This window comes from Thamnophis sirtalis, unplaced genomic scaffold (assembly GCF_051295495.1).
Source record: "Thamnophis sirtalis isolate CommonGarterSnake01/CBP01778 unplaced genomic scaffold, rThaSir2_p1.2 scaffold_3, whole genome shotgun sequence".
Lineage (NCBI taxonomy): Eukaryota > Metazoa > Chordata > Lepidosauria > Squamata > Natricidae > Thamnophis > Thamnophis sirtalis.
Genome location: NW_028261383.1, coordinates 26,819,725 through 26,842,132, shown reverse-complemented (window position 1 = coordinate 26,842,132; position 22,408 = coordinate 26,819,725). Strand labels below are relative to the sequence as shown.

The 22,408-nt window shown below is 41.6% G+C and overlaps 1 protein-coding gene and 1 long non-coding RNA gene across 2 annotated transcripts; both read right to left on the bottom strand.

The window, feature by feature from the left end:
* Nucleotides 1-4,745: 4,745 nt before the first annotated feature.
* On the bottom strand, nucleotides 4,746-11,009 carry LOC148047701 (vomeronasal type-2 receptor 26-like). Its single transcript, XM_087708109.1, has 6 exons — nucleotides 10,995-11,009; nucleotides 10,435-10,607; nucleotides 9,064-9,358; nucleotides 7,690-8,532; nucleotides 5,797-6,024; nucleotides 4,746-4,754 (listed from the first exon to the last, which is right to left on the bottom strand). Exons 1-6 carry the CDS (start codon nucleotides 11,007-11,009, stop codon nucleotides 4,746-4,748), a joined length of 1,563 nt encoding a protein of 520 aa, XP_087564235.1.
* Nucleotides 11,010-14,561: 3,552 nt separating this feature from the next.
* Nucleotides 14,562-19,064, bottom strand: LOC148047700 (uncharacterized). The gene is made up of 2 exons (XR_015696173.1): nucleotides 18,952-19,064; nucleotides 14,562-15,778 (listed from the first exon to the last, which is right to left on the bottom strand). It is a non-coding gene; the product is annotated as an uncharacterized LOC148047700 (long non-coding RNA).
* Nucleotides 19,065-22,408: the final 3,344 nt, after the last annotated feature.

The window sequence follows — 22,408 nt, the reverse complement described above, 5'->3', positions numbered from 1 at the left end:
TCTCTCTCATATGTAGATGCATGTAGTGCTCCATTCAGCAGCTTTCCTCTTTCTGCCCTATGGATAGCACTGACTCCTATAAAAATGGTGGCCTGCATTTCTCCAAGTGAAACTGGATCCTGAAATTCTCTTGGGTATCTTGTCTTAGGTCACCTGCTTCTTGGGCCATTGCCTATCCAGACTCTAATGAGGAGCAGCTGCAGATGTAACCATGTTGCCCTCATAATGCAAACAAACTATCAATCTGGGTTTGTTTATTCTGCTTGTTTTTATTAAATGTATTTTAAAAATGGTTAAGAATAGAAGACAAATGGACAAAGCACACACATCAGAGGACAAAAGAAAAAAGGACAACAAAAAGAACAGAAATATTCAATGTATATGTCGACTGATCCATATATAAAATTCTATATAACTCTTTTCATGTTTGGTACAATATTTCCTTATAAGCATCCATAACTATATTAATGTGAAACCCTGGAATGTAGGTCAGAGGTGAGAGAAAAGGGCCATTATTTTTTGAGCTTACCTAGGGAAACACAACGAGAGCTATACTTTGATCTGTGTGGTTAGCTGCTCCTTTGTATTCAACTCAGGCCTCAGCAAAATAATGTAGCTCTTGGGGAAAAAGATGCAGGCCAACAAGCCAGCACTGGAGGCCAAGATGGAGAAGATCTGCACGGCCACCATGTATTTGCCCTTGGTGCTCAGGTAGGTGGGCACAAAGGAGATCCAAACACTGCAGAAAACCAGCATGCTGAAGGTGATCAGCTTTGCTTCGTTGAAGGCCCCAGGCAGTCTGCGAGCCAGGAAAGCAACCATGAAGCAGACAACAGCAAGGAAGCCTATGTAGCCAAGGGCACAGTAAAACATGACAGCAGGTCCTTCATTGCACTGTAGGACAATCTGTGCAGGGTGTGAGTATTTGTCTGTGTCAGGGAAAGGAGGAAAGATTCCCAGCCAGGTGGAGCAAATGAGAAGTTGGACAGCAGAGCAAGCAAGAACAAGAGCATTGCCCAAAGTCTTCCCAAGCCACCGCCTCATTTTGTTCCCTGGCTTTGTTGCCAAGAAAGCCAGCACCACTGTGATGGTTTTGGCTAAGAGGGAAGAGATTGCCACTGAGAAAACGATCATGAAGGCTGATTGTCGGAGAAGACAGGTAGCTTTCCTTGGTTGGCCAATGAAGAGGAAGGTGGTGAGAAAGGAAAGAAGGAGTGATGTGAGTAGAATGTAGGAGAGATCCCGGTTGTTGGCTTTTACTATTGGAGTTTCGTGGTATTTAATGAAAATTGCTAACACAAAGATCGTGATGAAGGACAAAAATAGAGCAAAGGAAATCAAGATGATCCCCAAATATTCTCCAAATGATAAGAAGGTGATATCCTTTGGAAGACAGAGATCTTGCCTTTCATTTGGATGCTGATCTTCCAAACATCTGGTGCAATAGACTGCATCTGCAAAGGAGAAGATCTCTCTTATTTGTCTCTAACATTCTATTAGTTGCACTAACAGGAATCAATTGGAAAGGTCTGGAGGCCTTCTGTTAAGGACACTAGTGTGCCTTGATCCCAGGGCTGCACTGGATGAAATAGCGAGGCCACTAAATGCAACAAATTGTATATAGTGGAATCACAGATAAGGGGATGATATAGTGAGTGAAAAAGAGAAAATTGTGTTTATATAAATTAGAATTACACAGGTAACTGTTCTCTGCTGATCCATCATTTAAAAGTACCCTTTTACACTGTTTTGTTTATGAAAAGTATGATCATCTGAATTATATCCAAGCCCATTTAAGAGGTTTAGTATAAATACCTGAGCATTTTCCACCACTAAATGGTTATTTTGGCTCAAAGTTATCCATTCTTCAATTCTGGCCAGTGAATTTCCAAAAACCATCAGAACCATTTAGCTTTGAGAGGCATGAAAGGACATGCCAGACTTTGGCCAACTATCCACAGATAACATCATCTGTGCCATATGTTCCTTTAGTCCCAAGTTATAAACTTGCTTTAAGCCAAAGTTTCTTGGTTCTTATGTTTGAGAAGGCGCTTCCATTGGGCGTCAGGCAAGATCTCTTCATGCTGATTGTGTAGATTCTAGAAAAACCTTTGATTTGTGGTCATGGTAGAACTTCACTAGAACAACTTGTTATAAAAATGCAACAAAAATGGATTCAATGAACTTTTTTGGCCTTGAAAGAAAAGTCCATGGACTATACCAGTGATGGCTAACCTTTTTTGGATCACATGCCAAAATCAGGGGGAGTGCAAGGAGGGTCTTGCGTGGGTGTGCCCACACCCATAATTATATGTGCATGAGCCCAGCATGCATGCACATATGACCAGTGCACCCCCATTTTTGGCATGTTTTTTTGCCCTCCCCAGGCTCCAGAGGCTTTCTAGGAGCCTGGGGTGGGCACAAACAACCTCCCCTGCCTTTCCTGAAGCCTCCGGAGGGCGAAAAATGGCCCTTTGGGCAACCCGGAAATTTCGGAACAGTGACTTCCAGTTTGTGCGTAAGGCCATTTTTCACCCTCTGGAAACTTCAGAAGGCTTTCCTGAAGGCTCTGGAGAGTGAAAAATGGCCCCAGGTTCAAACTGGAAGTCACTTCTGGTTTGTCCGTAGGGCCATTTTTCACCCTCCGGAGACTTCTGGGAAGCCTCCTGAAGTCTCCAGAAGGTGAAAAATGGCCCTACGGACAAACTGGAAGTCACTGTTCCCAAATTACCCGTAGAACTGATTTTTTTTGCAAAATTTGGCCTTAAAAGAAGGCCAAAGTCAGTTGGCCAGTGCTTGCATGCCACTGGAGCTGACAGGGCAACACCTCATGTGCCCTAACCAATGGCTCTATGTGTCACCTGTGGCACACGTGCCATAGGTTCGCCATCATGGGACTATACTATAGGGTTCGTCAATAGGAGCTTTGTGAAACTTTGGTTTTGCAAGAGGTTTCACAGGGTTCTATAGGAGATCTTGATTGAACAAAAAATGCGTTGTCTTTTAAATTTCAGAGGCTGTACTTTGACCTATAGATATAATAATTTTTTTGAACATTATTTCAAAAGTTCCTCCAGTATAAAACATTTGAGAAAGGCAAAAGCAGAAAATAACTTTTGACCTTCTCAAAGCAATTTTTGGTAACTGACCAGCCAGTGTATGAACCAATAGTTACCTAAATTCTTCTGAACAGCCATTAGAATTAATAGCATGCATAATAAACAAGAGTAGTAGTAAGATTATTTCAGAAGTTCAATCAAGAGAAAAAGTACAAACAAATAGATACAGTTACAGGATTTATTAAAGTTAAGATTAGAACAATAAAAAACTAATAAATACTTAAAAAAAGAATAGAAGGTACATAAAAAAGAAACATATGTATATGTATAAATAAACACATATGCGTATGCATGAATGATTTCCCCCTTCATCACAAGTCTAAACACTTTTAAGAACTTATCACCTTGTCTCAAAATAAAACATATCTTCCCATTTCCCATCATTTATTTATAAAAAAAGTCCCTAAAAACCTTAATATTTCATTACTGATCAGAAAAAAATCCACTAAGGGTTACCAGAGATAAGAACATATCTATTTTTAACCTGGATCAAATAAATCCACATTATATTTCTGTTTTCCTTTTTAATAAACTTGATTTTTAGTCGCTTTAAATAATGTTCTAAAATCCCAATTTCTTCTTATTTTTTCTTTTTCTCTTCTCACAAAATTCTTCAAAAGTTTCACAAACCACTTTTGTAAATCCAATATAGGGAGATTATCTTGAGTTATTATTTGCATGTCCTTTTTAATTATTAAAACACCACCTTATTTCTTTTGTCTGTCCAATCAGAGGTGGGTTGTTTCTGGTTTGGCCCTGATCTGGTAGTGGCGGCAGTGGGAGCCTCCAGTCACCTGCCTGGACACTTCTGCGCATGTGCAGAAGCATTGAGCACACACACACAAGCGAACCGGTATTAAAAATAATGGAAACCCACCACTGTGTCCAATACAGTACAGTATCTTTTTCCTGTATCTTTTTTCTTGGCTTGTCATTTTTAAATAGATTTTCAAATCAGTCTCAGTCTTTTCTGGTAAAACCTGTCCCTCCTCCATTACATTTTTGAAACTTAGTCCATCTATAGAGATAGACAATCTTAAAATTAAAGTCAGTATCCATGGTTCAAAAATAGTATGTTAAATGTTAAAATATATTGCTTCGTTCTGTATCAATATGTAATATGAAAGCATTCTTGTGCTTTATTGTAATCTTTACTTCCTTCTAGTTCCCTCTAAGGTCCAACCGTCATAGTTTTCACATGATTTTCTTTTCAAATAATTGTAAAAAACAATATTTTTCCCATGGAAAGGATTCTTACATTAATTCTAAAGCCTTATTTCAAATGAATCTGGATTCTGAGTCCGTGTCTTTCTAAAATGAAAACTTTAATTATCTTTTCATTGTTTATTCCAGAAAAAACTGTCAAATATTTGGCCTGTTTTTGCAACAGCCTGTTCTCCTTCCTGAGTCACTCACCTTCCTGAGTGGAGATGGCTCCTTTGGCACAAGGAATGCAATCATAGCAGCAAATCGGACGTCCTCTCTGAATCACTTTGAGGAACCCAGGGTGGCATCTTTCCACGCATCTAGAAGGCGGTAGGGTCTAATCAGAAAAACAAGAAAAATGGTGTGCCTGTCAACCCTGGAGCCATCTTTGAAGATTCTTCAGGGTTGCCAAAGCAAGGCTCACTGGAGCTGTGGGAAAGACAGGGGAGAGTAGAGATAGCAAAGGGGTACAGGTAGGCAAAATCACATTTTTCCTCATGGGAACCAAGGACACTCTCACCAGCACCTGGCGGGGCATGGATGGGAGGCAACCGGAATGAGGAGAAAGACCTGATTGGGGCATGTGATGGTCATGTGTAAGATGGGGGAGAACTTTGGATTTCAATTAGGTGGGGAAAATCCGGGGGACTTCAGATTTGGATTTTCACCAACTGTGCCAATATGACATGCCTAATAAACCTACACTTTGAATAACCTTGCCTTGGAGTCCTGATTTCCTATGGGCTGATACCTGGAACCCTGACAGTGTGTCTACTAATACTAGGGACAGGGCTATTGCTGAGGATGAGTGGTTAAAGTGCAATAGAACACATCCTTTCAGAAATCTCTTTCATTTCTTCATTGAAATGACTTCTTCATGGCATGCATTGCATTGTACAGTGGCACTGATAACGTTACCTGGTTTGAGCAATACAATCTGTGCAAGAAAACTACAAAGCTCTGAGAGCACCAAGGACCCATTTTGAGTTTCGAAATGAGAAAGGTGGCTTGATCCGCTCAAGGTTGATTCAGTCTTCCATCTTTCTGAGGTGGGTAAAATTGTTGGGGCAAAATGCTGACTTTACAAACCACTTAGAGAAGGCTACAAAGCACTATGAAGTGGTATATAAGTGTAAGAGTGATTGTTATTTTGAGTTGTTTTGAAATGAGATGGATGGCAAATAAACTTAATACAGAAATAAAATTTCAACCCTGAACTACAAACATTCTCCTTGATCAGTATGATGACGACGATGATGATGATGACAATCACGATGATGATGATGATATCCATTCAATGGTGTCTGACCTTTGGTTGTTTTATGGGCCAGGCCTCTCCAGAAGATCTCAAAGGCCATCAAGACAATGTAACTGAGAAGGGATCCGAAGATCTAGAGGACCACAGAGGGAATTTTCCTGTATTTATATTGTAGAAGAAATGAAGTGACATGGAATCATTTCTCTTCCTCACCTGGTTGAACCATTTGGGCCATATTATAGCTTCGTTGTCAATCTTGAAGAGGGGCTCCGAGGAACCTTGCCTTGCTATGCTCCCAAATTTCACACTGACAGCAGACCTATTGGAAAACTTCACCCAATTCACAATGTCCAAATCAGCTGCTAGTTCACCGTTCTCCTCCAAATATACGCCATTGATGGAAGTGTTGTAAAACTGGGAGTCTTGCAAGAAATGATGAAACTGGAACAGCAGAGAACAGAATTTGCCTTTAATAAAGATGGATATTGAACCTCTATTGAGCACCCTATAAACTGTGAAAGAGTTAACCTCATTTTTAGGTGATAAGAATTAGGTATTTTGCACTAATTTTCTCTCTTAGAAACATTATGGTCTTGGGTCTTCAAAAATGAGATCCCATATAGTTTCAATGTTCCCGTTTCTCTCTACAAAGAGCAGATGCTTCTCCTCTATCTGAAATGTGCTGAAGAAGGCAGAATGAATTCATTCTTTCAGCCATCTACCGTACTCTACCATACTCTACCAAACTCCGTTGTTACATCCTGAAACCCTCACAGCTTTAACTTTAGACTGTCCACTGTGGATGTCACCCCATTCCTAAGAGGTCTGTAAAGGGGGTGCACCAGCGTGCCTACCATCCCTGCCCTACTATCCCCATCTCACACGAAAGATGGTATTCAGCAGGTTCTGAGCAGTTCTGGAGAACTGGTAGCGAAATTTTGAGTAGTTCAGAGAACCGGTAATTACCACTTCTGACTGGCCCCGCCCCCATCTATTCTCTGCCTCTTAAATCTCAGCTGATTGGGAGGGAATGGAGATTTTGCAGTATCCTTCCCCTAACACGCCCACCAAACCACACCCCACAGAACCTGTAATAAAATTTTTTGAACCCCACCACTGTTCTGAACATATTTTGCCTCAGATGGAGGGTGTGGCTAACAGAGGCCTTTAAGAAGACACTTCAGATTGGTTTTTTTTAAATTAGTTTTATTTTTATAGATTGTTTTGAACCAGAAGGCAAATAGATACTAAAGATGATAGGCCTGATTTGAGGCAGATTGTTCATTTAGTCTCCCACTTAATCTCTATACTTCTAAAACTCTGTAGTTTCTTTATGTGTAACCTTTTACAGGGTGAAATGATTAAACCAAGGCACCTATAATGAACAGAATGCATTCAATGTTCAAGATTCATGTCTGTGGCATATATTTTAAAAGTTTTAAGCAGCAGTGGGATTCAAAATTGTGTCATGGCTTGGTGGTTATGGCACGGGAAGGATACTATGAAATCCCCATTTCCTCCTGATCAGCTGGGACTTAGGAGGCAGAGAATAGATGGTGGTATTTACCGGTTCTCCAAACTACTCAAAGTTTCTGCTACCAGTTCTCCAGAACTGCTCAGAACCTGCTGAATACCACCTCTGTTTTTAAGACATTAAAACGATCATAAAACATTTAGTGACTTAAAAAGCTCATAAAACATTTTATGACATAATATAAATATCCTAAAACATTTCTTATGGTCAGTTCCTGAGGTTTAACAGTGGTGTTATGTTGAACATCAGCTATTTTCCAGGCCAATACAACTCTGAATATCACCATGAATTTTTAAATATTTTTCCAGTGAAGGGAATGGATTAAGAGCTTTTGGGAATCTGGTAGTAAAATGTCTCTGAAACAAGGATCCACTGTCTAGTGTTTATTATCTCATGGATATTTATACATGGTTATCATGGGACTATGAGCCCTATGTTGTAGATTGTATTTGGAGATATTAGTAAATAAATCCACCCCATAGAGGTGACATATTCTAAAGATTCTGGGATCGCCTATGAATTATGAAATCCACAGCTTCAGTAGGAATTCATTGCAATGGAAAAGGGAATACCTGCCATGGCTGGATAATTTGCAGTGCTGTTCTCCCTCCATCACCTTTCAGTCGGCTCTTGGATCGGGGAGAATAAGCCGTATCTAAGAGCCGTGCCAGGGCCCAGACTGTGTCACAGATGTACGTACTCTCTAGAGAGTGTGTTTTTTCAATGTCTTCTTGGGGAAGGGTCTCTTTCCCTTCTTTCTTGGTGCATCTTCTCCAGCCTTTCACTGTAGAGCCAGGCTTGGAGTATGAGCAATGAAATGCTTTTTGTGCAAAATAATACAGAGAAGTATAAAGAGGCATTATATCAACATATTTTGTCTTTTTCTTCTTCTGGATGAGAAAAGAGAAGAAACCGAGAATGTGTTGATGTGTATTGTCATTGTATGTCATGTCCACGTTGAGGTCCCACAAAGCTGTGGTGACAATGACCTTCCCTGTGGGTGTTGTAGCTTCCGCACCATTTGATTTTATGTTCAATTGAATTTTAATTAATGTCTCTATTACCATTATTCCATCTAAAAAGAATCCGGCTTCTGCAAAATAAATAAATACATTGACCTCTTTCCAGTCCTCTACTGAGGTAGTGTCAATGTTCATAAACTCTGTATTCATCCCTGCAAAGGTTTGTGAGAAAACAACACAAATCCCATTCTTGAACAGCACTGGCACCATTGTTGCTATGAAATGCTTCCCGTTGTCCGTGTCCGGAGCAAAGAGACCAACTGATGTCCATTGGAAATGCAGGAGCAATTTCCGGATCCCCAGATATTGCACTCCTTCTTTGGGGACCATGGCGTAGAAAAAGGGGAACCTTGTTTTATCCCCCAGAAGATGGGAAACAAAACAATAACTGACCTGGTAAAGAGAAGAAAGAACTGGTGACTAATTCAGTTTCAGGACAACAGTTGTTATTGTTTTGCTTCCAAGCTCCTGTCAATCTTGAATATCGTTTCAGAATTTCAAATCTCTTCTTATGAGCACAGAATGCCCTATTTATATTAATGGTTGTTACTACAGTTTTCATTCACTTGACCCTTAAAATCCCCAGCAATAATCGAAGTCTTTCAACAACAGGATCCTTGGAGGCATAGAATACTCTCCTTATACCATATTTCAAGGCTCTTCCATTAATGAGATTCAATGAGCAGAGATTCAAATATGTCTATTTTATCTTCTTCTGTATTTAACATTTGCATGGCCTTTACAGGGTCTTCAATTGCATCTCATCTGTGATTTTCTTCAGATAGTACTTGTTAAAGAATATGCTTATTTTGGAACATAAACAAACACTTAATTGATACCGGTGAATACATTAGCCGAATTCGAGGTAATTAGATTATTTTTTTTCCATTATTAAATGTGGAATTAAAGAGGATACCTTCTCACCTGGGGGATTTTATAGTTTCCTGACATGGATGAAATCTGGATGGAGATGTCAGTTTCTGTCCCTTCAATTATAGCTAAGAGGTTATTCTGTCTTCCTCCACACTCGTAGTTTGGAACATTTGCCAGCCCAGGAGAGAGCAGATCGGCCAAAGCTTCCGATGTTGTCCTTGCATCAAAATGATTGTCATGAATGTTGTAACCCAGGGTGAGGTTGGGTAAGATATGGGGATCCTGGTTGATCTCATGGACAGCAAACAAGAAGGACAGGATTTTCCAGTACTTTATGGTTGATTTCCTGAAAACACAGATACACACACATACCCAGAGAATAGAAATATAGGATAATCCAGGTATTCTGAATCTAAGGAATTCAATATTGGTTGCTTTGATTCTCTAACTTCTCTTTTTTTAAAATAGTTTTTATTATGTTTCCAAAAAAAGTGAAAATATAAAATTGCAACAAAAGTAGAGAATTTTGTGAGGGGAACAACAGGGAAAGTTTAACAAGTGACACATTGAAATGCACACCAAAAAAGCATTAAAAAGTTACCTTTAGCCTTCTGAAATATACGGATGTTAAATAATAAAATACATTTCTGTGCTGGAAACACAGATTCACATGTAGAGTTGGTCTAGTTAGTTTATTTTTATCCAATTATTTATATTATCTTTCCCATTTTTGAACCACCCTCATCCCTCAGAAATGATAGACTGAAAGAAGCAATGGCCTCAAGGTTAAGGCACCCCATGTTTTAGTGGGGAAAATTAGATTCTGTGTCACATAGAAATTGAGAATCTCCATACTGCAAGGATACCTGCTTTACAGATGTAGAAAGAGAAAGAACAGGAGTATTAAGAAATGGAGCAGGAAGAGGTACTGGAGGCATTTCTGGAGTTATTTAATAAGGAAAAGGATTTGGAGAGGGGAAACAGCAGGAAAAGTTAGGATCTGAGAAAACCATCCCCTCAGCCAATTGGTTAGTCATAGTCCTGTCCCAGAAGAAGAGAGAAGACCAAGTGAGATTCCTTCATGGATGGCAAGTTCCCTAAATTTTCTCTTTATTCAACTACTCTTCATTTCCTTTTTCTTTTTTATTTCAACTGCTCTTCCCAGAGTAAAGGCAACAGAATATCTTTTCTGAAGTGAAGGATTAGCAAAATATCTTGCATTAGGGAAACCGAGGAAGTACAGACAGAAATGACATGCAGATCAATGAGTGGTTCTGTGGTTCTCATTCACTCTTTACTCTATCTAGTAATCTAGCTAAGAGACATTGCTCATAAAGAAAGGTTTTTCCTCCTTGAAGGGTGTCAGGAAACATCTAAAGGTTTTGGAACCAGGAGTAATCAGAGGGGGAAATGCTCTCTTACCAGAAAACTTTGTCCGTTGGAGCCTTTTGGAAAGTGAATGGTTGAAACATAGTGGTTGTTGCAGGAGTGATTCCAGTAATGAGGTAGTCTCCTGGTTTGAAATAATTCAATGGATCTGTCTCATCCCTTTCTAAAGTTAAGGGGCACTTGGCATTCAAGATCTTGCAGGGTATCTGGAAGAACAGAAGCATCAGGAGAAATAATAGAAGCATTTTTATTTCTTGCAGAGTCAGGTGGCTCTCAAAGAATTAGAGGAGCAGTTCACAAAGTTAAAAGGCCCTTGCAATATCACAACTGCTGCTGTGGCTTTCCTAGCACAGATGGAAGCTGGAGCCCACAAGGAATTCATCTGAAAAGTCTCAAGGTTTAAAGAACAGAACAATAACTACTCAATGACACTAAAGGCTTTTATGTCCCCAATTTTCCAAGCTCTGATGAAAGATGCTTCCTGCATTGCTCTTGAATGTGATGTTTATGTCAACTCAGCAGTGAACTTTGGAGAATTCCCTGGAGGAGAAGTTGGGAGGCAGTCAATAAATCAACATGATGCTGATACTTACAAAGAGAAGACACATCCCCTGTGTTCCCTCTATCCCCAGGTTTGTCCTGTGAGTTCATGAAGAAGGGAACAAGGAAGGAAAATATGTTTGTGAGAAGCCTGTGATGTAGTTCCAAAAGTATTTGGAAGCCCCTGAACCAAGCTTTCTCCAGTGAAACTTGTTTTGGGTCAGAAATTATGGAGAAATTAAGCCTCTGCCCCCCCCCCACTTGATTGTGAGTCCATATCAAAGCTGCAAAGAGGGCTTCCTTGATCTATTGGCTTATTCAATTGATATGGCTGCATATTTCATATAAGCCACCCTGTTACTGAAGCAATATAAAAACATCACCATAATAATAAAATGACTCTATATTTTCAGAAAATGCTGTTAAGTCCTTGCGCTCACGACCGTTCCTGTCAATCAAGTGGGACATGCTCCCATTGATTCCAGCGTGGCTGCTGGCTGGAGGGAGATTCACAGGCATCCTATTGGTTACCTGTTTGACAGCTCAGATATAAAAGAGCTGTTGGACAGGGAGAGTTCATTCATTCGGTGGTTGTCTGTTCTAGTTAATAAAGTTTGTTGAATTGCTAATGCTTCCGTGCTGTCCCTTAATAGCTCAGTACTGAGCACTGGTGACGAAGGTGGGATACTGACAGAAAATCCACCGTCACAGTCAAGGCAATTAACAGGAGAATTGCTGCCTCAGATATTGCCTGCTTCCTCACTATGGTGACTATAGTGACTAAACTATCCCCAGTTTTGCTGCATTTATGCCAGATAAGGAATCCTGTGAAGTCTTCCTTAAAAGATTTGAGTGCTTCCTACTGGCAAACAATTTCATGGAAATCTCTAATGAAAGGAAGAGGGCCTACTTTCTAAGTTCCTGTGGGCCGGAGATGTTCTCATTTGTTGTTTTTTATTTTATTTTATTTTTGTTACATAGACAACATAATCACATAACAATAGAAAAAGAAAGGCAGAGGGGAGTTTTATAGCACAGAATCACAACCTCTGAATAACACTAAAGGCTTTTATGTCCCTGAGTTCCCAAGCTCAGAAATATCAAAACATCATCATGTATCTTATTCTTCATTCTCTTTCTCCTCTCTCTCTGTATGAAAAAGGCTGTATGTATGTATGTTCCAGAATAACTCTAGAACGCCTTCAACAATTCCAACCAAACTTGCTACACATATGACGTGCCCTCTGGAAACAAATACTGTGGATGGGGGAAAGACACCACTGAGTTGTGTGTGTCTGTCTCTGTGTGTGTGTTCCAACATAAATCTGGAATGCCTGGGCCGTTAAGGAGAGTGAGTGTGGTGTCCTAGAGCGGAGATTGTTTGTGATGTCAGTTCCTTCACAGCTTTCTTGGGAAAGCCAACTGTGACATTCGCCCTCCAGTGGACCAATTCGGAAGCAATTGATGGATTTTGGGCAAAGTGCCAGTAGACTGAGAGGGAAAGAAGAGCAAATGGGAGGGGGAAGTGAGTGGGCAGGGATGATGGGTATGGGAGTAGGGGGAAGAAAGGCCCCTCTCAATGGCTCCCTGTCAGAGAAATGCTTCGATGTCTATAACCTGGGCAACACCAGGTTATTGGCTATTATAATAATAAAATTAAAATGCACATCAGCAAATGGCCTTCGGACTAAAATTTACAGGTTCACTTAAATTCCTGACCTTATACCTGAAAGAATAATCAGGTTTAGGAGCTTTCTGAATGATGGCAGAATGTTGGCTACTTTTTGAAAAGATTGTTATTCCTGAGGCCAGGCACAGCAGCAGAAAAGCCAATCTTCCTGGGTTAACCTGATCACAGTTCTTAAGATATGGGACCTTTCTGCCTGTCTTGATGGAACTTCTAGAGACAGTAGGAGAAAGGTGTCCTGTGTAGACCTGTATAGTTGACAACCAGAACTTACATTCCACTGGAAGCTGATTGTGTGCTAATGTAGCTCGCAAAAGAAAGGTTTAACATGAATTAGCACAGCACATCTAGAATTGTTCATGATGGTACATTCGGAAGCCTTTGACCTTGAAAGACAGGAGGAAGAGTGTTCTGACCCAGCTTCCCAAACACACCAAACACTCAGTGTTTAAATCAAGGATTTCCTTATTAGGAGTGCCAGCAGCCCTGGCAAAAAGTTTTTTCTTCCCCTCAGGCTAACAAGTCCATCTGGCAAGGAGATGAATAGTTGTCTGCCACATCTATTCATCTCCTCCCCCTGCCTTTTATCCCCAGAGCCTGGGTGGGCTTCACTAGCAGTGGTGGCTTTTCCTTCCCAAGGGTTGACCCATTGGTTTCCACTGTTCTCTTCTCCTCTGTGTTCTGCACATCCACGCGTCAGGCACTGGACCGAGCCACAAACATGACATCCTTCATATACAAGATATCTCAGTCCACAGAAGGAGAGGTGGTATTGTGAGAAGTATTTCAGAAGGGACAATACTTAAATTTCCCAAAGAGTAAAACTTACAATCTGTGAAGAATCTGTTAATGTAACCTTACAATAAAGGTAGAGTTAGTTTTTATAATTGGGTTTTTTGCCTAGAATTCATGGAAGGAGTAAGACAGATTTATTAAGAGCATTGCAGTAATCCTACTGGGGGTAACCAAAGCATAGATTACTGTTTATAGTGCTCACGGATGTAGGAAAGGCAGCAATTGGCATACAAACAAAGTTGTGTTAAAGCTACATCCTTCTTAAGCAGGACTCATGCATTCAAGGGGATCACCAGAATTCTTCACTGCATCTCTTTGGGATACAGATACCTGATCCAGGCTTCAAGATGGAAAATCACTGCATCCAAGAGTCCCTAAATCCGAAAGCCACTCTGACATTTAAAACAATTAACCCATAGAATGGTTTGTCTCCAGAAGTTGCTTGTGCTCAATCACCGGTGGGTTTTAATAAGAGATTGAACAGCATTTTATCTGCAATGGTATTGCTTTCCTGCTTGAGTAGGAAATTGGACTAAAAAACATTCAAGAGCCCTTCCAAGTCTGTTATTTTGCTATTCTTTCTTGCTAGTGTTGAGCTGTAACCAGATCATCCAGGTCATCCGCATCACTTGGCTGTCCCAGGTGATATAGGTGTATACATGAGTGTCATTAGAGATAGTTGGAGAAAGATGGTCCATAAATATCTGGCCAATGCTATGAAGAACTTTCTAGGTTACTACAAGCAGAGCATCACTTCTTATCTATGGAAGTCTATTGTGAACTAATGTTGGAATACTTTCAAAGAAGTGAGTAACATGGGTGTATTATAGCATATGGAGAATTGTTTTTGTGGATTAATTCTGGATCAACTGCAACTTCCAGAGGTTCTTCAAAGACAACCCCTTGAAGTGCATTGCAGCAGGCCAACTAGGAGATGACCTAAGCAGAAGTGACTGCATGTAATGTTGCTTGATCTTGGGAAGGTTTCAATGGCATGCAATCAGTTGTGCAAAATCACACTTGATTGTGAAATATAGACAGATGGCAAAACACTGCATTAGGGACCCACTGCCTATCCTGGCTTTAAGGAAGAGCTGCAGATGTAACCAGGTCACCCTCATAACGCAGACAAACAGTATGAGTTTCTATATTCTGTTTGTTTTTATTAAAGACAAATTTTAAATCTATTAAGAAGGGAACACAAATGAACAATGCACGGAGTTATCAGGGAACAAAACAACCAAGGGAACAAAAAAAGTAAAAAGAACAAAGCTATCCATTTCATAAGATGACTGATCCAAATATAAAGTCCTACATAAATCTTTTCATGTATGGTACAATATTTCCTTACAAGCATCCATAACTATGTTAATGTGAAACCCTGGAATGTTCAGAAGATGAGAGCAAAGGGCAATTATTTCTTTTGAACATTTGGAAACACAATGAGATGCTATACTTTGATCTGTGTGGTTAGCTGCTCCTTTGTATTCAGGTGAGGCCTCAGCAAAATAATATAGCTCTTGGGGAAAAAAATGCAGGCCAACAAGCCAGCACTGGAGGCCAAGATGGAGAAGATCTGCACGGCCACCATGTATTTGCCCTTGGTGCTCAGGTAGGTGGGCACAAAGGACACCCAAACACTGCAGAAAACCAGCATGCTGAAGGTGATCAGCTTGGCTTCGTTGAAGGCCCCAGGCAGTCTGCGGGCCAGGAAAGCAACCGTGAAGCAGACAACAGCAAGGAAGCCTATGTAGCCAAGGGCACAGTAAAACATGACAGCAGGTCCTTCATTGCACTGCAGGACAATCTGTGCTGGGTGTGAGTGTTTGTCTGTGTCAGGGAAAGGAGGAAAGATTCCCAGCCAGGTGGAGCAAATGAGAACTTGGACAGCAGAGCAAGCAAGAACAAGAGCATTGCCCAAGGTCTTCCCGAGCCATCGCCTCATTTTGTTTCCTGGCTTTGTTGCCAAGAAGGCCAGTACCACTGTGATGGTTTTGGCTAAGAGGGAAGAGACAGCCACTGAGAAAATGATCATGAAGGCTGATTGTCGGAGAAGACAGGTAGCTTTCCTTGGTTGGCCAATGAAGAGGAAGGTGGTGAGAAAGGAATGGAGGAGTGATGTGAGTAGAGTGTAGGAGAGATCCCGGTTGTTGGCTTTGACTATTGGGGTTTCATGGTATTTAATGAAAATTGCTAACACAAAGACTGTGATGAGGGACAAAAATAGAGCAAAGGAAATCAGGATGATCCCCAAATATTCTCCAAATGACAAGAAGGTGATATCCTTTGTTAGACAGTGATCTCGGTGTTCATTTGGATGCTGATCTTCCAAACATCTGGTGCAGTAGACTGCATCTGTAATGGAGGAGAAGATCTCCCTTATTTATTCTTAGCAATCCCTTAGTGTAGTAACAGGAAATCCTGTTTGATCCCAGAAAGTTCTGTAATGGGTAAAATAATAAGGCAACTAAAAATAAAGTATAGATTGTGAAATCACCCTTAAGGGGATAGTTTAGAGAGTGAAAAAGAGAAGATTGTGTTGATATAAATTTGCCTTATGCCAGGAACTGTTTTCTGCTGGTCCATATTTATCATATCATATCATATTGTATCATATCATATCATGTCTCATTTTTATGCATCATTATCTGTCTGTCTGTCTGTCTGTCTGTCTCTATCTATCTATCTATCTATCTATCTATCTATCTATCTATCTATCTATCTATCATCTATCTATCTATCTATCTATCTATCTATCTATCTATCCATCCATCCATCCATCCATCCTGTCTGTGTGTCTGTCTGTCAGTCTCTCTCTCTGTGTGTCTGTCTGTCTGTCTCTTTATCTATCTTTCCATCCATTCACCCATCCATCTATGTGTGTTCCTCCCTCCCTCTATCCTGCCTGCCTGCCAACCTACCTACCTATATCTATCTATCCTGTCTGTCTATCTGTTTGTCTGTCTGTCAGTCTGTGTATCTGTGTCTGTCTGTCTGTCTGTCTGTCTGCCTGCCTGCCTGCCTGCGTACCTACCTACCTACCTACCTACCTACCTACCTACCTACCTACCTATCTATCTATCTATCTATCTATCTATCTATCTATCTATCTATCTATCTATCTCTGTCCTTCTGTCCCTCCCTCCATCCCTCAATTTATCCTGTCTGTCTGTCTGTCTGTCTGTCTGTCTGTCTGTCTGTCTGTCTATCTATCTATCTATCTATCTATCTATCTATCTATCTTTCTCTCTCTCTCTCTCTCTCTCTCTCTCTCTCTCTCTCATTTATTTCCTCCTTTTTTACAAGTATAATTAATTTTAGTACCTTGTCACCTTACACTAAAAAAAAAAACGATCTCTTCTTCCCATAACGATCGATTTTTATCTGGATCAAATAAACCAATGTCACATTTCTGTTTTTCCTTTTAACAATCTTGATTTTTGGTTCCTTGAAATAATATCCTAAAACTTGATTCCTCCCCTTTTGTTGTCCAATGTAGCATCTTTTTAAATCTTTCCAATAGCTTGTCATTTTTAAATGCATTTTCAGTCTCAGTCTATTCTGATAAAACCTATGCCCCTATGTTTTAAATACAGTCCATCTATAGAGACAGACAATCTTAAAATTAGCTCTTGGGTCCATGGTTCAAAAACAGCCTTCAGTATTTCAATTGTAAAACCTCAGGTCCAAACAACGTACCGTGTTTCCCCCAAAATATGACATGTCCTGATAATAAGGCTATGTCGCATTTTTCTGGTGGGCAAACATATAAGCCCTCCACTGCAAATAAGCACCCTGGACAAGCCCCCACTTCCAACCAGGCACAGCGCCGCTCACCAACGTAGCGGTATCCTAAAGGTGCCAATCTGCAGGAACCGGGGGTGTGGAATTGTAAAGTGATCGTGTTGCTTGATGCCTTCGGGATACCACTATGTTGGTGAGCGGCGCTGTGCCCAGCTGAAGAGGAGAGTTACCGGGAGGCTGCTCTCTTGTGAGCAGGCTCCCAAAGAGCTGGGCACAGCAGCTACCCAGCAAACCCCCTTTCCAGCCAGGCACAGTGCCATTCACTGACCTAGGGGTATCGCTAAGCCACGTGAGCGCCTGTTCCCCACCGCTTGGCTCTTGCGGCTTGGCGATACCCCTAGGTGAGTGAATGGCGCTGTGTCTGGCTGGAAAGGGGGTTTGCTGGGTGGCTGCTTGTTAGGATTTTTCGCTTCCTGGCTGTTGTGTTGTGCTGCTGTTACAGCGCAACACAGTCATTCACCCATGAGGCTGTGCCCGGCTCTTTGGGAGCCGGCTCAGAAGAGAACAGCTGCCCGGCAATCCCAAAACAATAAACCCTCCCATCATAATAAGGCCCAAGCCTTATTTTGTGTGTAAAAAGAAAATAAGACCTTGTCTTATTTTGGGGAAAACATGGTAGTGGAGCAATTTTCTCAAGAGGAAGGAACAATTATGTTACTATGATTGATCCTTGCCCAATGCCAGGAAGAGATATATTTCTCTGGACTATAGTGTGGACTGCTGTAAGATACCTTCTGAGGATACCTCTAAAATTAAAAGAATGTTTGCAAAATTTCAAGGGCTGTTCTAGTTCAGTAGAATGGCTTTCAGTTGTAATGGAGTTCCTGCAACCATTCAGAAATGTGCAGATAGAATTCTTGCAGGCCAGGAAATATGCTGTTAAAAGTATCTGGACAATGCCATTTTTATAGCAATATTTTGGAAGACCATGACAGCAATTAAGCTCCCTTTTTCCCAAGTTACTTGAGGCAACTAAAAAGCTTGTCTTGTAAGAGTTCAAGGCAGTGGGCATGTGTTGGCAGCCATCACAACCTGAGAAATTCACACCCTGAGTTGGAGACCCAAGCAATGTTCATGCTCTCTTGCCCTCCAGTGGTGTTCTGAAACTTTTTGTTGGAGCCAGTTACACAGACCAAATATGACCCTGAAACAAGAGTTTTCATACCACTTAAGAGATAATAGTTGCACATAGATTACTGATCTGCTGCCATGTCACAAAAAGTTCCAGATTGTCTTCCTGTATCATTTCTTCTTCCTTGATTTGAACTAATTGCTGAATGCAGAACACACTTTCCAAATGGTTTGCAACAGTGATGGGCTTTGCACCAATTTCAGAAAACCAGTAATTAAACTCCTCGCCCCCTCCAGCTATCAAAGCTCCTGGGTGCTATGGTGCAATGGAGAAACTGGCAATGGAGTGGTGGCATGAGGGATGTAAGAGGCCGCTTTCTCTCTTTCTTTTCCCTGCAATCCTCCTTTCCACATGCTGGCCACTCCATTTCCCTTTTCTCAATTGCAGCTTAGCACCCAGGTGGGGGAGGGGTATAATTTAACAATTGGTTCTCCCAAGGTCAGGTTAGCCATTGCAGGAGGCTCATCCCACATGTGTGGTGGAGCTGGAGGGCAGGGATGGGCAGCTGACGTGATCCTGGGTGAATTCTTTGAATCCCTCCACTGATTTGCAGTCATTTTCAACAGCCTTTTCTCCTTCCTGAGCCACTCACCTTCCTGTGTGGAGATGGCTCCCTTTGCACAAGGAATGCAGTCATAGCAGCAAATCGGCCGTCCTCTCTGAATGACTTTGAGGAACCCTGGACGGCATCTTTCCACACATCTGGAGGGTGGCAGGCTCTAAGCAGAAAATCAAGAACAATAGAGTGCCTTTACTAACTGGGAATAGGGCTGTTGCTGAGGCTGAAAAGTGGTAAAAATGTAATAGAATATAAACTTCCAGAAATGTATTCATTTTTACCATTCACATATTGAAAACTGCCATAGCCATGGCATGCATTGCATTGTACGGGGGCATTGGTGATGTTATCTAGTTTGAGCAATGAAATCTCTGCAAGTAAATAACCAAGTTCTCATTTTGAGTTGTTTCAAAATGAGAAAAATGGCCAGATTGGCTCAAGATTGACTCAGCTTTCCTTCCTTCCAAAGTGGGTAAAATGTGGACCCAGATTGATGGGGGCCATATTCTCAGTGGTGGTACTCTACTGGATAGCCAGTGAGCAGTTGGCCCTGTCCACTTGCCCCTGCGATTTCCTGTCCTATATTTCCCAGTTTCTTAGCTTAGTTGAGCCGCACGGCACAGTGCATTGTTGCACGTCAGCTGTTTTACTCACCAGCCCTGAAATAGAAGGTAAGATTTAAAGCTTGAAATCGGTGGTTTTTGAATGCTGTGTGCGCGTGCAAAACAGGCGCTCACCGAACGGATTGTTAAATTGGTTACATCCCACCACTGAATACACTGATTCTGTAAACAGCTTAGAGAGGTGTGTAAAGCAATGTGAAGCAATATTTATGAGAAAAGTGACGTGATTGGCTCAGGATTGACTCAGCCTTCCATCCTTCCTAAGTGGTTAAAATAAAGACCCAGGCCATATGCTCAGTGGTGTTAAATCAGCTGCATCCCACCACTCCATACGCTGATTCTGTAAACAGCTTAGAGAGGGCTATAAAGCACTGTGAAGTCGTATATAAGTCTAAGTCTTATTACTAATTTGAGTCATTTTTAAATGAGATGATGGAAAATAAACTAACTAAATAAATAAATAAAACGTCAACCCTGAACTACAAACATCCTCTTTTATCAGTATTGTGATGATGATGATGATGATGATGATGATGATGATGATGATGATGATGATGATGATGATGACGGCGGCATCCACACAAGTGGTGTTTGACACTTGGTGGTTCCATGGGCCAGGTCTCTCCACATCTTCTGATCTTGCACTACTTACCAGTATTGTTTAGTTTTAGTTTTAGTTTAGTTTAGTTTTCACTTTATTTGTATGCCGCCCTTTTCCCTGGGGGGACTCAGGGTGGCTCATAGTTCAAAGGGGGGGGAAGGACAAACAATTTACAACATAAAGGCACAACATCATTTAAGAACTCAACAGTCATACAATTCGAGTAGGGGTTAGAGTCTTTAACCCCAGGCCAGCCGGGACAGCCAGATTTTAAGGGCGGCGCGGAAGGTCTGGAGGGTGGTGAGGGTCCGGATCTCCACGGGGAGTTCGTTCCAGAGGGTCGGAGCAGCCACCGAGAAGGCTCTTCTCCGGGTAGTTGCCAGTCTACACTGGCTGGCTGATGGAATTCGGAGGAGGCCTAATCTATGCGATCTTATCGGTCTAGTGGAGATATTGTACAATATCTCAAAGCTCATTGAGATAACAAAACTGAGAAAGGATCAGAAGATCTAGAGGACCACAGAGGGAATTTTTCCCCTATTTATGTTGTAGGAGAAAGGAAGTGACATGGAATGATTTCTCTTCCTCACCTGGTTGAACCATTTGGGCCATATTATAGCTTCGTTGTCAATCTTGAATAGGGGCTCCAAGGAACCCTGCCTTGCTATGCTCCCAAATTTCACATTGACAACAGATCTATTGGAAAACCTAACCCAATTCACAATGTCCAAATCAGCTGCTAGTTCACCGTTCTCCTCCAAATATACTCCGTCGATGGAAGTGTTGCAAAACTGGGAGTTTTGCAAGAAATGGTGAAACTGGAACAGCAGAGAAGAGAATCTGAATTTAGTAAAGATGGACACCAAATGTCTACTGATCAGTCCTATAAACTGTGAAATGGTTGCTTTTACTTAATCTTGTTTTAAGATGTTAAGGATGATATATTTTGAATTAATTTCCTCTCTTACAAGCGTAATGGTCTCAGGTCTTCAGAAATGAGATCCACAGACTTATCCCAACATAGTGTCTGTGACCTCATGTCTCTCTTCAAGGAGTAGATGCTGTTCTTCCATCTGAAATGTGGTGAAGACGTCAGAATGAATCCATTCTTTCAGCCATCACACATTTCTGAATGTATTTTTCCTCAGATGGAGTGTGCGGCTAACATACAGGCCTTTAAGAAGACACTTCAGAATGTTTTAAATCACAAGGCAAATGGATGCTGATGATGACAGGTCAGACTTAAGACAGATTGTTCATCTAGACTCTTATTTCTATCTCTAATTCATAAAGCTCTTCTGTCTGTCTATGTATAATCTTTAACTGTGTGAAATGGTTGAACCAAGGCACCTCTAATGGACAAAACACATCCAGAGTCCAAGATTCATGTCTCTGGAATATTTTATAAAACATTTTAAGACATTAAATGCATTAAAACCTGTTTCAACTTCTCGCTCCTGAGGAAGTGGACAAGGCCATGGGAGCGGTGAGTGCCTCCACATGTATACTGGACCCGTCCCCATCCTGGCTGGTCTCGACCAGCAGGGAGGTGACATGTGGCTGGATCCAGAGGATAGTTAATACCTCTCTCCAGGAGGGATCCTTCCCGCTCCTCCTTAAAGATGCGGTGGTGAGACCCCTCCTGAAGAAGCCTTCTCTGGACCCAGCCATTTTAAGCAACTATCGTCCAGTCTCCAACCTCCCCTTCGTAGGGAAGGTTGTTGAGAAAGTGGTAGCCTTTCAACTCCGGCGGTCCTTGGATGAAACTGATTATCTGGATTCCTTTCAGTCTGGTTTTCAGGCCTGGTTACAGTATGGAAACTGCTTTGGTCGCACTGATCGATGATCTCTGGTGAGCCAGGGATAGGGGTCACTCCTCTATCCTAGTGCTCCTTGACCTCTCAGCGGTCTTCGATACTGTCGACCATGGCATCCTTCTGCGACAGTTATGGGAGCTGGGAGTGGGAGGCACCGTCCTAGGGTGGTTCTCCTCCTACCTCTCGGACAGGTCACAGTCAGTGTTGGTCGGAGGGCAGAGGTCGACCCCTAGGCCCCTCAACTATGGGGTGCCACAGGGTTTGGTCCTGTCCCCCCTCCTATTTAACATCTACATGAAGCCCCTGGGTGAGATCATACGACGGCATGGGATTAAATACCACCAATATGCAGACGACACACAATTGTATCTGTCTGCCCCGTGCCAACTCAGTGAAGTGGTAGAAGTGATGTGCCAGTGCCTGGAGGCTGTTAGGGTGTGGATGGGAAC